At 46.3% G+C, this 13,035-nt stretch overlaps 2 protein-coding genes across 2 annotated transcripts in view; one reads left to right on the top strand and one right to left on the bottom strand.

Annotated features, from left to right (window-relative positions):
- The window catches only part of scn1lab (sodium channel, voltage-gated, type I like, alpha b), a 6,722-nt gene extending 5,855 nt beyond the window's left edge, over positions 1 to 867 (bottom strand). The window contains 1 exon segment of the mRNA XM_067260938.1: positions 781 to 867. Within this exon segment, the coding sequence (XP_067117039.1) occupies positions 781 to 867 (87 nt within the window).
- A 4,056-nt stretch (positions 868 to 4,923) lies between these two features.
- On the top strand, positions 4,924 to 11,358 carry cobll1a (cordon-bleu WH2 repeat protein-like 1a). The gene is made up of 9 exons (XM_067260936.1): positions 4,924 to 5,248; positions 7,651 to 7,780; positions 7,940 to 8,141; positions 8,566 to 8,791; positions 9,044 to 9,085; positions 9,178 to 9,293; positions 9,443 to 9,649; positions 10,046 to 10,148; positions 11,310 to 11,358. The coding sequence occupies exons 1-9, from the start codon at positions 4,924 to 4,926 to the stop codon at positions 11,336 to 11,338; spliced, it is 1,380 nt and encodes a 459-aa protein (XP_067117037.1). The 3' UTR covers positions 11,339 to 11,358.
- The last annotated feature ends 1,677 nt before the right edge of the window (positions 11,359 to 13,035 follow it).

Genomic DNA, 13,035 nt, shown 5'->3' with positions numbered 1-13,035 from the left:
ACACACTGCCTCACACAGAGCAGGACCAGCCACACTGCCTCACATCACACTGCCTCACACCACACTGCCTCACAACACACTGCCTCACACAGAGCAGGACCAGCCACACTGCCTCACACCACACTGCCTCACACAGAGCAGGACCAGCCACACTGCCTCACATCACACTGCCTCACACCACACTGCCTCACAACGCACTGACTCACAACACACTGCCTCACAACACACTGCCTCACACAGAGCAGGACCAGCCACACTGCCTCACATCACACTGCCTCACAACACACTGACTCACAACACACTGCCTCACACAGAGCAGGACCAGCCACACTGCCTCACAACACACTGACTCACAACACACTGCCTCACACAGAGCAGGACCAGCCACACTGCCTCACAACACAAGCATGAAACAGACTTCCTCTCTCTACTTCACTCTGAAGCCTCTTACTCTGTCAGGAAGGATTTTAGAAAAGAGGTTGTGACAGTGCAGTGGAAAAGACACTCCCATTGGCTGATCTTAAATCCTTAAACGATGGCCTGTTCCAAAATGCACATTGTGGTTTCAGACAGGAGGATCCAGTAGGTGTAACATTAATATATTCTTTCGCACTAATCATCCCCCATCAAACCTGATCCCTCTCCAGCTTCCCTAGGTGCCCAAGACCCACCCTGTCCTTCTCCAGGGACAACAGCCAAGGTACAAACAGTACCTGCTCCCAAACCCTGGTGGGCCATTACAAACAGACCAGGTGTGCCAACCAAGCCCTGCCCCTGTACCTGCATGGTAACAGAGGTGGGCTTCCCATGTCTGCTGAGAATATAGATCCACCTGATCTCTAAGGGGTCCTTAAAGACCCGATCCATTGATTTGTGGTATCCTCATGTTGCCTCAGTCAAATGACCTTATCTGAAGTCCTCTCTCATGAAAGGACTTTGCAGTGGTGGCCATGGTCATGGTCTGAGAAACACGTACACTGTCCAAGCAGGCCTCCTTCACAGAATATATTAATAGAGTCTCATTGGCTGTAGGGTTTTTCTATACCGGATTGATGTATATACTGTCAATAATGTCTCCCCGATGAGGAACCTCACAAGCATATCGGTCGTGTGTCGGCCCGGGGACGTATCGCCCTGACGTGCTAGTTGACAGCATGTCAGGCGAAAGGGAGTGTTGTTTATGAACGACCTTCGGCCATCCAAACACCCACATCTATCCAAACGAGCGCCAGGAACAACGAACAACAAACTCAATTTGAACAGATTTGATTTTAGTACTCGGAAAGGAAGTAAAGACCGGACAGGTTTTTCTAGACAGCATTTTAAGGATCAAAATTAGCATAGTTCGATAACCAATGACCAGATGGGTTGACGAAATGTCTTAACAGATTGTGACAGAACTATCAATCTTTTTTAAGACACTAATCATGACGTCTAATGCCGTGCCCAAAAAAATGAATAACGTCAGAAATGTCTGGTCATCTTTCTATCATGTGTTGGGTCTTACCGGATCACAACATTGGGTTCCGTCAAAACAAACGTGTTATAACATTACTCTATGGCCTAAAACAGACATTATAATCTAATAATTGACCGGTACTTATCGGCCTTTTAGCCAATTTTCCATCTGACATTTTGTGATTTTATAAGCGACGTCTGCTGTCCATGGTGCTGAAACAACAAGGCTGGTAACACCTACATGAATTTGTAACCGTTGCTAGCAGACAGAACACAATTGATTGAGACTATATAAACAAACCAATACCTATATTAAAACATGTTGTTATTACCTAGCATCCTATTGAAATACTAAATAGGCTAGGTGTCAAATAAGTTCCTATACATATCAACCGATCGTTTGAAACCCATTCCAATATAGCTTTATCGATCTCGACCGCTTGTAACTAGCTATATCTCTGTTTCACTTAAATCAAGGTGGGTCTCGATGCATACCTTAGTAGACGTGGATTCAAAAATATCAGACGAGGTAACAGCTGTCGCCATATTGATGTCTCCGTGCATTTTCAGGACTAGGGTAACATCTCCACCCAGAGGACTCTGACGCGCTCGAGCTTCGGTAGTCGTATGACTGAGATTACACTTGACGTGAAAAAGAACCAAACGACACTAACATGGCCATGTCGCTCTTGATCATTTCCAGAGACATAGCCTACTGACTACGGACACCTAGGCTGAATCAGTTTCCAAACGCGTCAGTCTCCCATCCCTGTGGTCCATGGTTGAATGATGCGGGTGTCTCTGGGCGTGTCCTCACCAGATGTGTAGCCTATTCCTTATCATCGACTCAGGAGGACAGCAAATGTCTTCTAAAGCAAAGGGCCGTCTTTCTATTGGACACTGTTTTAGAATTATAAGTTATATTTCTGATCACAATTTCGTGACACCTGAAAGGTTTTTCATATAGGCCTATTAAATCTGTTAGCGTCTACCCTTTTCTCACACTTGACACTGATTTATCGAACGCGTATTGGTGTATCGGGGATTGGGCCCGTTGGAAATTAAAACCTCACCTGTACATTTGTCAAAATATATAGTCCTAAGTCTGTATTTATGAATCGTGTTTTGAGAGAACAAAAAAATTACATCATAAAGGTGTACGCCCCTCAATGTCGTATTGGTCTCCAAAACGAAAGGTAGGCTATGCCTGTCAAACAATTAACTGTCCCTTAAATCCGTTCTGAATCCTTGATCAACGTTAATAACGGTTTGTTAATGCCACCATTTTCAACAAATGACCACAGATATCATAAGCAGCCTAGCCACCAGCAATGATTCCCACAGGCCCTTTTATTACTTAAATGAACGTACGTGGAATTCTAAATTGTTTTACGTGGGGAAAAAATACAAAGATGTCAGACTTGTGATCGTATATTATTAATAGACAGACGATTACACTAAACACGTTTGACGACTAACGTACATCGCGTCTTTAAACGCTCCAGACAGATCTGACACAACGGTTCCACTCACCATTATAATCCCCGCCAGGTGGGGATCAGCACCAAGGTACATCTCATTTACCCGAATAAAAATCCTTCCACAACAGAAAAGATTACTGATCAGAAGAGGTTACGAGTCATTTGTCTTTAGTTACACATCCGCTTCGGGTACTGATATATTAGCATGGAAAAGGACAGGCATGAGATTGTAGCGCGCTCTTGATATGTAAAAATCAATAAACGCTTCCGGTTTGACGGGGCAAGGCAGAGTAGGAATAGAATGTCCCAGAATCTTACAGTCACCCAGAGGCATCGGCCAGTGGTTTAAGGAGTTAATATTATGCATTAAAAAATAGCAATAAAAGAATATATTTCTCCCGCAAAATATCGCAATGTCTGTCACTTCTTCAGCCGCTACAACACTAGAATTGAAATAACCCAAAAACTATACAAAATATCTCATTTAGGCTAGGCTACCCTACGTTTTTGCCTTTTTATGTTTTGGTGCGGCAATGTGCTTTTTATTGGTCTATTTTTACGTTTTAAGTGTTCTACTTTTCTAAGAATAGGCACATATTGAATCACCCTATTTTATCAGCACTAAACTTAAAATACTAGGTTTGCCAACAGTAGATCAAAGCGTTTTTAAATCTTTATTTAGCGGTCAACTTATCTTAAAGGAGACTAGGAGACGGAATGTAATAGTTAGTGTGTGTGTATATGGTATGTGTGATTGTGTGTGTGTTCATGTATAGCCTATAACCTTGGCCCTGGAGTTTAATTCCAGAGACTGACAGCATCTACAGTAAACAGTGCAGGCCATCTGTGTCTTGGGTGCCGACCATGATTCTTGAAACAACACGCCCCCTGCTGGTAGTATCTTGTAATTACAGAAATCAGAATGACATCTTCCAAATGTATTTTTATCCATTCAGGATTGCTGAAATTGCATATTTTAAATACATGTAAACAAATATGTCAGTTATGGTTGCCTGTGCGATATGTACTTCCATGAGCATGAATAGTTTCATTAGAGAGCAAGGGTAAAATTTACAACTGTAACAATTTGTTGTTAAGAGTCTCGACCTACAACAGACCCATGGCCAACTGCTTTATATTACTCCCAAGCTTTGTAGACACCTACTCTATAATAACTGTTACCTGTCTGACCTAGCATTTTGACAGGCCCAGCAAACCAACCCAGCAGCCAGAACAACGAGAGTTGTGGCTCGAAGGCTGAGTTCACGGCTGCTTTTCCCTCTTAGCACCAACCTGTCAGCCTCCAGCAGAGTTCATTAGAGGAACCATGATGAATTTGGGGCGGCGGCTCAAGCCTTCCAAACCTGCAGCTTGTAGGTTAAAGCCTTCCAAACCTGCAGCTTGTAGGTTCAAGCCTTCCAAACCTGCAGCTTGCAGGTTCAAGCCTTCCAAACCTGCAGCTTGTAGGTTCAAGCCTTCCAAACCTGCAGCTTGCAGGTTCAAGCCTTCCAAACCTGCAGCTTGTAGGTTCAAGCCTTCCAAACCTGCAGCTTGTAGGTTCAAGCCTTCCAAACCTGCAGCTTGTAGGTGGACAGACCAGGCCATGTCACAGCGCTCTGAGATGGAAACATTCCTTGTGTTTACACCGTCATACAGGACTAAGACTCCTCACATGCCTCGATAACAACCTGCAACACACCCAAGCTTGAACACGCACACACCGCAAATATACACACCGTCAGGCTAACAGGCAGGCAAAAACACACACACACATACCATCAGCAAACACACACACACATTTGGAGAAAGACTTCCTGAGTTGGCGTGATAGACTACCAGTGTAAACACACCAGTAATAACAACAGTTTAGGGGGGAGGAAACAGATGATTTCATACCAAAACCATCATTTCCAGCCCTAAAAATGTATTTAAAAAAAACCTTCAACAATAAACCAACATAAGCTTCAAGATAGTTTCAAGCAAGATGGAAAAGTTTGTGAGAACAGGCTCAGTCCCCAGCCTGTACCCGGCCTTACACTGGTGCTACCACCAGCAGCAGACAGGCTCAGTCCCCAGCCTGTACCCGGCCTTACACTGGTGCTACCACCAGCAGCAGACAGGCTCAGTCCCCAGCCTGTACCAGGCCTTACACTGGTGCTACCACCAGCAGCAGACAGGCTCAGTCCCCAGCCTGTACCCGGCCTTACACTGGTGCTACCAGCAGCAGCAGACAGGCTCAGTCCCCAGCCTGTACCCGGCCTTACACTGGGGCTACCAGCAGCAGAGGGACAAGATTATGGGCGTAATCGGTTTTCTTTTGGTCCCAAAGCCATCCACTATAGCTAATAAACAAGACTGAGTTCAGCCTCATCTGTCAACTGGATCTGTACTTTGAGGTTACTCACCATTAGCCCCAAAATAAGATTACCAGATTACAGTCAATGTGACCATGTGCACTCAAGACTTAATTTGATTAAATTACCCCCCGACAAGATTTTTTTTCTTCACAGCAGATTAATTGACAAGCACCTGCCCGCCCCAATATATTCTCCCTGCTTCAACACCGACCTATGCAACGGCTTCCTGTTCAACCACAATATCCATTATCCTCTTTGTGTATCTCAATCCACTATCACAGGACAGAAGAGGCTCCTAATCACTGAACTAGGATCAGATTACTTCTCTTTCCATGGAGACCTGAATCATTACGGTGGATTACTGAATATCTGACCCAGAATCAGCTGGCAGGTCAGGTCAAGCATTTATGTAATCCACCAGAGAGAGAGAGAGAGACAGAGAGAGAGAGAGAGAGAGAGAGAGAGAGAGAGAGAGAGAGAGAGAGAGAGAGAGAGAGAGAGAGAGAGAGGAGAGAGAGAGAGAGAGAGAGAGAGAGAGAGAGAGAGAGACAGAGAGAGAGACAGAGAGAGAGAGAGAGAGAGAGAGAGAGAGAGAGAGAGAGAGAGAGAGAGAGAGAGAGAGAGAGAGAGAGAGAGAGAGAGAGAGAGAGAGAGAGAGAGAGAGAGAGAGAGAGAGAGAGAGAGAGAGAGAGAGAGAGAGAGAGAGAGCGAGAGAGAGAGAGAGAGAGAGAGAGAGAGAGAGAGAGAGAGAGAGAGAGAGAGAGAGAGAGAGAGAGAGAGAGAGAGAGAGACCTCAAGGCCAGCCTGGGTCATCATCACTGTTGACAGAACAGAAAACGCACAGGAAACACTGCATGTTATATACTTATGGTATTAGCCATCCTGCAACAGGCTGGGTGAGGGAGGTAAGAAGATTATGAACATATGTTTTTTATAAATGGAAGTGACCGAAGGTTGGGCTCCAACTTTATTTACTTGTGGTAATACCAGACCACAACTTTCAGTCTTTTGGCAACTAGCTCAGCCAGTTATATGTAGGCTACACAGGACACAATGATGTCACAGACCTGGGCTTGGCCAGAATGTCGCGAACAAGGATTAACAGAACAGGACCTCTCTCCTTCCCTCCCTCCCTTCCTTGGGTCCATCCCCTCTAGTTCAGTCAGTCAAACCCATAGAGAAACACTAAACGTCATGTAGGACAGGAACACCACGCTCACGGGAGAGGTGAGTAAACACTACCGGCTCGTCTAAATGTAAAAACTCAAGTGTTTTCATTGTGTACCTAGCTCGTTGGATATAGCTTCACTGTAGCACTAATCCTCCTTTACTCAGGGGGTAGCAAGGTAAGCTTATTGAACTCCTCATTATCTGAGTGAACCACCCAGACTTAAAGCAACACGGCCTCTGTGGGTATTGTGTGGATCTACTGAGTGAACAGGTGGACATACAATATTGTTTGAGTGGAGCACTTACCCACAGCACAGCTACATGACAACACAGACGTTGTGGCTGAAATTGGATCGTTGTAATGGGATGAATATCTGCGTTTGTATACATAGCAGTGGTCTAGACAGCCTGGAACACACGGGAATAAAGTGGATCTGAATAAAACATAGAAACGGTGTACGATTAATTCATTATACATGAATACATAATAGCAATAGTCTTCACTGTGGTACATTGACAGAATAAAACATTTAAAAAAAACTATGACCCACTGTGACAGGATTTGTATGATCTATCTGGAATGCTAATTGTAAGTGCGGTCAACAGGTTGGTTTTGCCAATAATATCAAACGATATAATAAACTTGATTCACATGTTATATATTGATTCACGTGTAGCCAATGTAAAATGATTGTTTGTGACAGTCAGCGAGGGACAGTTGTCAAGTTTGGGCGCTGTGCCTGACATGCCTTCATTGAATCCTCGAGAGACTAGCGGCATTGAGCCGAACACACACACAGCTGTCGCAAGGGCATGCCTCGTGCACGCAATTCCAAAAATACACAGGGCGTTGTCTTAATGTCGATACGAACTGGCGAGTTTGTACACTTTTATAAGACACTGCTGGACCAGTCATTCATAACATCAACACTTGTAGCTTCCCTCATGAGTTTATTTCAAATCGAAATTCTTTTGACGAAATTATTTTTTTTAAGGCGCGCGCCGTTTTAAATGTATTTAAAAGTTAACGTGTTTGACAGCCACACTACGTTCAACAACTCAGCGTCAACTTTTAATTCAAGAGAGAAAACTAACAAACTTCTACGTTTCCTTATTTCGCGCATTCTAGAGTATAGTTGAAATCTCTAGGAGTTCCAGAATAGTCGCTCCCACCTGAAATCCAGGTGAGAACCGCATTGGTTCCGCCTCCCCGCGAAGCCCCATGGAGGACAAAGAGAACCAGCTGGAGAGGGACCACACTCTAGTTGTGGTTCTGCCAGGGGGGCAAGAGAAGACCACGACAGTCCATGGAAGGTGAAACATATGAATACGATTAATCATATTTAATTAATTTAAATTTACGGCACTTAACTACGTCCACGTAATTATGTGTTCCGGACGACATGGGCAGTTATATAGGCTGAATTCCACAATATCGCCTATGTTTGTTTGCTTGTTTTTTATTGTTCTCAGCAAGCCTGTGATGGACCTGCTTGTCACACTGTGCGCCAGATATCACCTGAATCCCTCAGAGCATCACGTGGATCTCCTCTCGCCCAATAGCAACCAGATCACGTTCAAACCAAACTCTCCCATTGGGAGCCTGGAGGCTGAGAGAATAGTCCTGAAGCCCAAGGAAAGCGAGGAGAAGGTCAAGAAGACCTATATTCCAGAGGTACAGACCCTCAAAGAGCACATGCACAGGATGACACGCGCAGGCTTGTGTGTACCGACTGTCTTAGCATGATAGTGATAGAATGTGTAATGAACTGACCTCCCCCACCTTAAATGCTGGGAGTTCCTGGATGCCTTCTCGTGTAGAACTATATTTCACTCGGAGGTGGAGGTTTGGTTTCAACATAGGTGTGAACAAACATGTTTTATCCCCCTGTATGCTAACACTACCTGCTCTGCTGCTCAGTGTTGGTAGTACCTGGGTGAGAGGGGCCTGAGGAGAGAGGTCTGCAGTGTGACCCTTCTCTCTCAGAGAAGTGAGATGGTTCGATTGTATTTAGGCTTGATTGCATGCCCCTGCATACCGGCACAAATCTAATCACATTCTGTGGGAAACACTGTACACCGATTATCTCCCTCAACAGGCCACCGTACGACTGTTGATTAACTACAGAAAATCTCACAAAACGGTGGTGCGAGTCAACCCCAGAGTGCCCCTGGAGAACCTGCTGCCGGCCATATGCCAGAAGTGTGAGCTTGATATGGAGTCCACCATTTTACTGAGAGACTCCAGTTCCCAAGAGCCCTTGGACCTGTCCAAGTCCTTGAACGGCCATGGCGTGAGGGAGGTGTTTGCCAAGGACACGGCAGGTGAGAGGACTTGTCACCTTAGATCAACGATTCCCAACCTGTGGGCCAAACCAATGAAAACTAAAGTATGAATAAATATCAAAATATGTATATAGCCTATAAAGTAAATACATTTTTCAATTATTACAAATTTTAAAATTGAATTTTGCCTTTAATTCATCATTGACCAAAACGCCAATAGTTGCTTGCACGTTGAAACAAGCTTTAAAAACTATTTGAATTGACTGACAGTCTCTTCTATTTCTTAAACAGCGGTCAGTCTCACAGATGTTGCCCCATCACCAACACAAGAAGGTAGGATAACCTATTTAACTCAGAAAACGACAACGTAATCGTAATACCACCAAGCCTAATCACTTTACTTAATATCCCTCATGTGTTAGCAGATGTGGAAGACACTGACCTGCCAAATAACGAAGACAAGGCCCCTAAGAAACAGAAGGAGAAAGAGAACAAGGGCTTTTTCAGCTTATTCAAGAGAAGGAAGAACAAAAGTGAAAAGGTATGAGAAAGATCCTGGGCTCTGATCCACATTCAGATTATACCTGCCCTGGAAATGGAACATACACATAAATAATGAAATATAACATTTTTATCTGATTCGAGGACGACACAACAGACTTGCCTGCGTTGTTTCTGTCCTGCCAACAGGGGGCATCAGTGAGTGCCCCGGTCTCGCCCGGTTTGAGCCAGCGGGCGGTAAACACGTTGGCCACCCACACCTCCAACACGCTGCCCCTGGACGCGCCCAAGAAGAGGCGAGCCCCCCTGCCGCCCATGGCCGCGTCCTTCAGCGTCCCCGCCAACCTCAACGGCAGCCACCCTGGCTCTCGCCCCCTGGACTCACCTGAGGGACAGGTGGGTGACGGGGACTCCAGGGGGAGCCATGGTTTCACTTTCCTAGCTGTTGTTCAGAGTCTGTTCTCTTGTACAGGTAAAAGTCTCTTATGTTACCACAACGGAGTCAGGTGGCTGAGCGGTTAGGGAATCTGGCTAGTAATCAGAAGATTGCCAGTTTGATTCCCGGCCGTGCAAAAAAATTACGTTGTGTCCTTGGGCAAGGCACTTCACCCTACTTGCCTCAAGGGAATGTCCCTGTACTTACTGTAAGTCGCTCTGGATAAGAGCGTCTGCTAAATTGACTAAATGTAAATGTTAGTGATTGTTTTCGTTGGCGAGAGTGTTGACTTTGCGCGATGGAGGGTAAGTGATGGCTACAGACTGAAGCTGATTGGCTGGCGGGTGTGTTGTCAGGCCGTCGGGCTGAGTCGTGTGTCCTCTACCGAGTCCTGCCTGAGGACCAAACGGAGAGCTCCCCCTCCTCCCGGCACCACACCTCACCACGCCCACGCCCCAGGTTAGTCTGCTTTCAAAACCGTTTTTACTCGTGAACTTAGCAGCTCCGCAGTAGTCATGGAGATATGGTTTGGGTTAGAAACAGTATGGGAGTCAGGTGGCTGAGCGGACAGGGCCTCGGGGGAATGTCCCTGTACTTACTGTAAGTCGCTCTGGATAAGAGCGTCTGCTAAATGACTAAATGTAAACACTTTGAATGCTAGAGGAATGTAGAGATTCAGTTTCACCTGGAGATGACTGAGTCTAGTGCATGTTTGTGCAATTAATCATCATCTGATAATGCCTGTCCTGTAGAGCTAGACTTGGTTATTTAAAGCTGTTTGATCATGCAAGGAAAGCTTGCCTGCATGTACAAAAGTGTTCGCTTGAAACTACACCGCCCCCTAGTGGTTGCTGAGAAGAACTTTTCAATGGTTCCAGTAATCCATGCTGACATTATAACAGAGATCAGTGGCTTTGAATATGCCTCGGTCTTACATCCGCAGAATCCCTGCGGCTTTAGTCAAAGTCTTGTTAGGTCAAGATGGATTCTCATCCATCTACCAGGAGTGGATTCAGGCTGTAAACCCCATCAGCCGCTGCCCAAACAGTTTAACCATATCCAGTGTCGTTTTTGACTCCACCAACTCAAATGAAACATTTCCATTTTTACATACTTGAACCCTGGCTGTCTTGCTGGCTCTCATAGTCACCAGTCTGATGTCACAAACCATGTTCTTTACGAGCTCCAAAAGAGGTTAGTTGCTAAACTTTGTATAATACCTGGGTAAGTACTGTGAAGGATGAAGGTGACTGTGACAGCAGATTTGTGTTCTGTAGTTCTCCATCCTGGTTCTTGAGTATCAACATGTTATACAAACGTAGTGTTCAGTATCAAAAAGTAGCCCACTTGGTTCAACCAAGCTCAGGCCCAATGTCCCAGACATGTTAGTCCGAGAATACAAACATTTTCAATTGAGATCTTCATTGTTTTTTGCTCTTACTTTAGGACTAGGGTTAATCCATGTGTGGGAAACACGTCCTGGGTGTCTGTCAGTAGTCTAATCAGGCCTGCTGGGACAGCCAGGCCTGAGGTTAGGGCACTGGTGTCCAGTGTGTTCTCATCACCAGGCTGGAGAGAGCTTGCCTCGTTCTAAAGCATTGCTTTGTTTCCTACCTGCAGATTCTGTGTCACCTGAAGAAGGCAAATAAGAGCTGTGTCCTCCTTCCTCCTCTCCTTCCTTCTCCCCCTTCCTCCTCCTCTCCCTCCGCCTCTCCTCCTCTCCCCCCTCCTCTCTTTGTTGCTCCTGTCTTCTGCTCGACTCCTCCTCCTGCTGTGGTGACCTGCTCCTCCTGCTGTGGTGGCCTGCTCCTCCTCCTCCTCCTCCTGCTGTGGTGGCCTGCTCCTCCTCCTCCTGCTGTGGTGGCCTGCTCCTCCTCCTCCTGCTGTGGTGGCCTGCTCCTCCTCCTCCTGCTGTGGTGACCTGCTCCTCCTCCTCCTGCTGTGGTGGCCTGCTCCTCCTCCTCCTGCTGTGGTGGCCTGCTCCTCCTCCTCCTGCTGTGGTGGCCTGCTCCTCCTGCTCCTCCTTCTCCTCCTCCTGCTGTGGTGGCCTGTTCCTCCTCCTCCTGCTGTGGTGGCCTGCTCCTCCTCCTCCTGCTGTGGTGGCCTGCTCCTCCTGCTCCTCCTTCTCCTCCTCCTGCTGTGGTGGCCTGCTCCTCCTCCTCCTGCTGTGGTGGCCTGCTCCTCCTCCTCCCGCTGCTCCTTAGCTGATGGACTGTCAGGTTTTTCCACGCTCCTCTGTGGTCGTGTGTGTAGTGGTGATGAGGCTATGATTCAAGCGTGTTGATTCAGCGTTGTGGCTTCTCGTTGTTCCTGCTGTTTGCAATGCTCACTTGTGTAATCCTACATCCTGTATTGCCTCTCTGTCTGGGTGCGGATCACTGAAGTAAAATAGTCTTTTGTTTCATTTACATACTAATTTCTGTGCCTGTAAAAGTATTCTAGTTAGTCTGGCTGTTTCTGGATTTGGTCAATTACATTTTTAATATTAAAATCTTAATATTGACACACTAGGTAGCCTGAACAATGTACCCCTTTTATAATCATGAAATTCCATCTGTTTAAATGTCTAAGCAGTTATTTCTGTTTAATTTTCTTCATGTTTTTCTTTCCTGTTCTCTTTTGACATGTTTTCTCACCTCATGCACCATCTATACAATGATTTAGTTATCTAAAATGTATTAATACAATTTCAAATGACTTTAATAAACGTTTAAAAGTTAGATCTTGATTAGCATTCTTTTATTTATTTAAACATTATTTTATATCCAATCTAATGGGTCCACCTGTTTTATTTATTTTTACACAGCTGAGGAACTGAGAGAGTGTGAGGAGATCTCTCCAGCTCCTGCTCTCTCCCACCCCAGGGAGCACGGCAACCACCCAGCCCCAGATACTGACTCATCTGTGGGGGAAGTGGAGCCCCCTGCCCCCCTCTCCCTGGCTGAGATCCTGACCTCCTCCCTGGTCTACAGACCCTCCGCCAGACCCCGTAGCCCTGCGGCAGGGTCCTCCAACGACGTCCTGCCATCACAGCCTCATCACGCCCTGCCATCACAGCCTCATCACGCCCTGCCATCACAGCCTCATCACGCCCTGCCATCACAGCCTCATCACGCCCTGCCATCACAGCCTCATCACGCCCTGCCATCACAGCCTCATCACGCCCTGCCATCACAGCCTCATCACGCCCTGCCATCACAGCCTCATCACGCCCTGCCATCACAGCCTCATCACGCCCTGCCATCACAGCCTCATCACGCCCTGCCATCACAGCCTCATCACGCCCTGCCATCACAGCCTCATCACGCCCTGCCATCACAGCCTCATCACGCCCTGCCATCACAGC

The sequence above is a fragment of the Osmerus mordax genome, chromosome 22, assembly GCF_038355195.1.
Source record: "Osmerus mordax isolate fOsmMor3 chromosome 22, fOsmMor3.pri, whole genome shotgun sequence".
In the NCBI taxonomy this organism is placed as follows: Eukaryota; Metazoa; Chordata; class Actinopteri; order Osmeriformes; family Osmeridae; genus Osmerus; species Osmerus mordax.
This window is presented reverse-complemented; position numbering and strand designations above follow the sequence as displayed.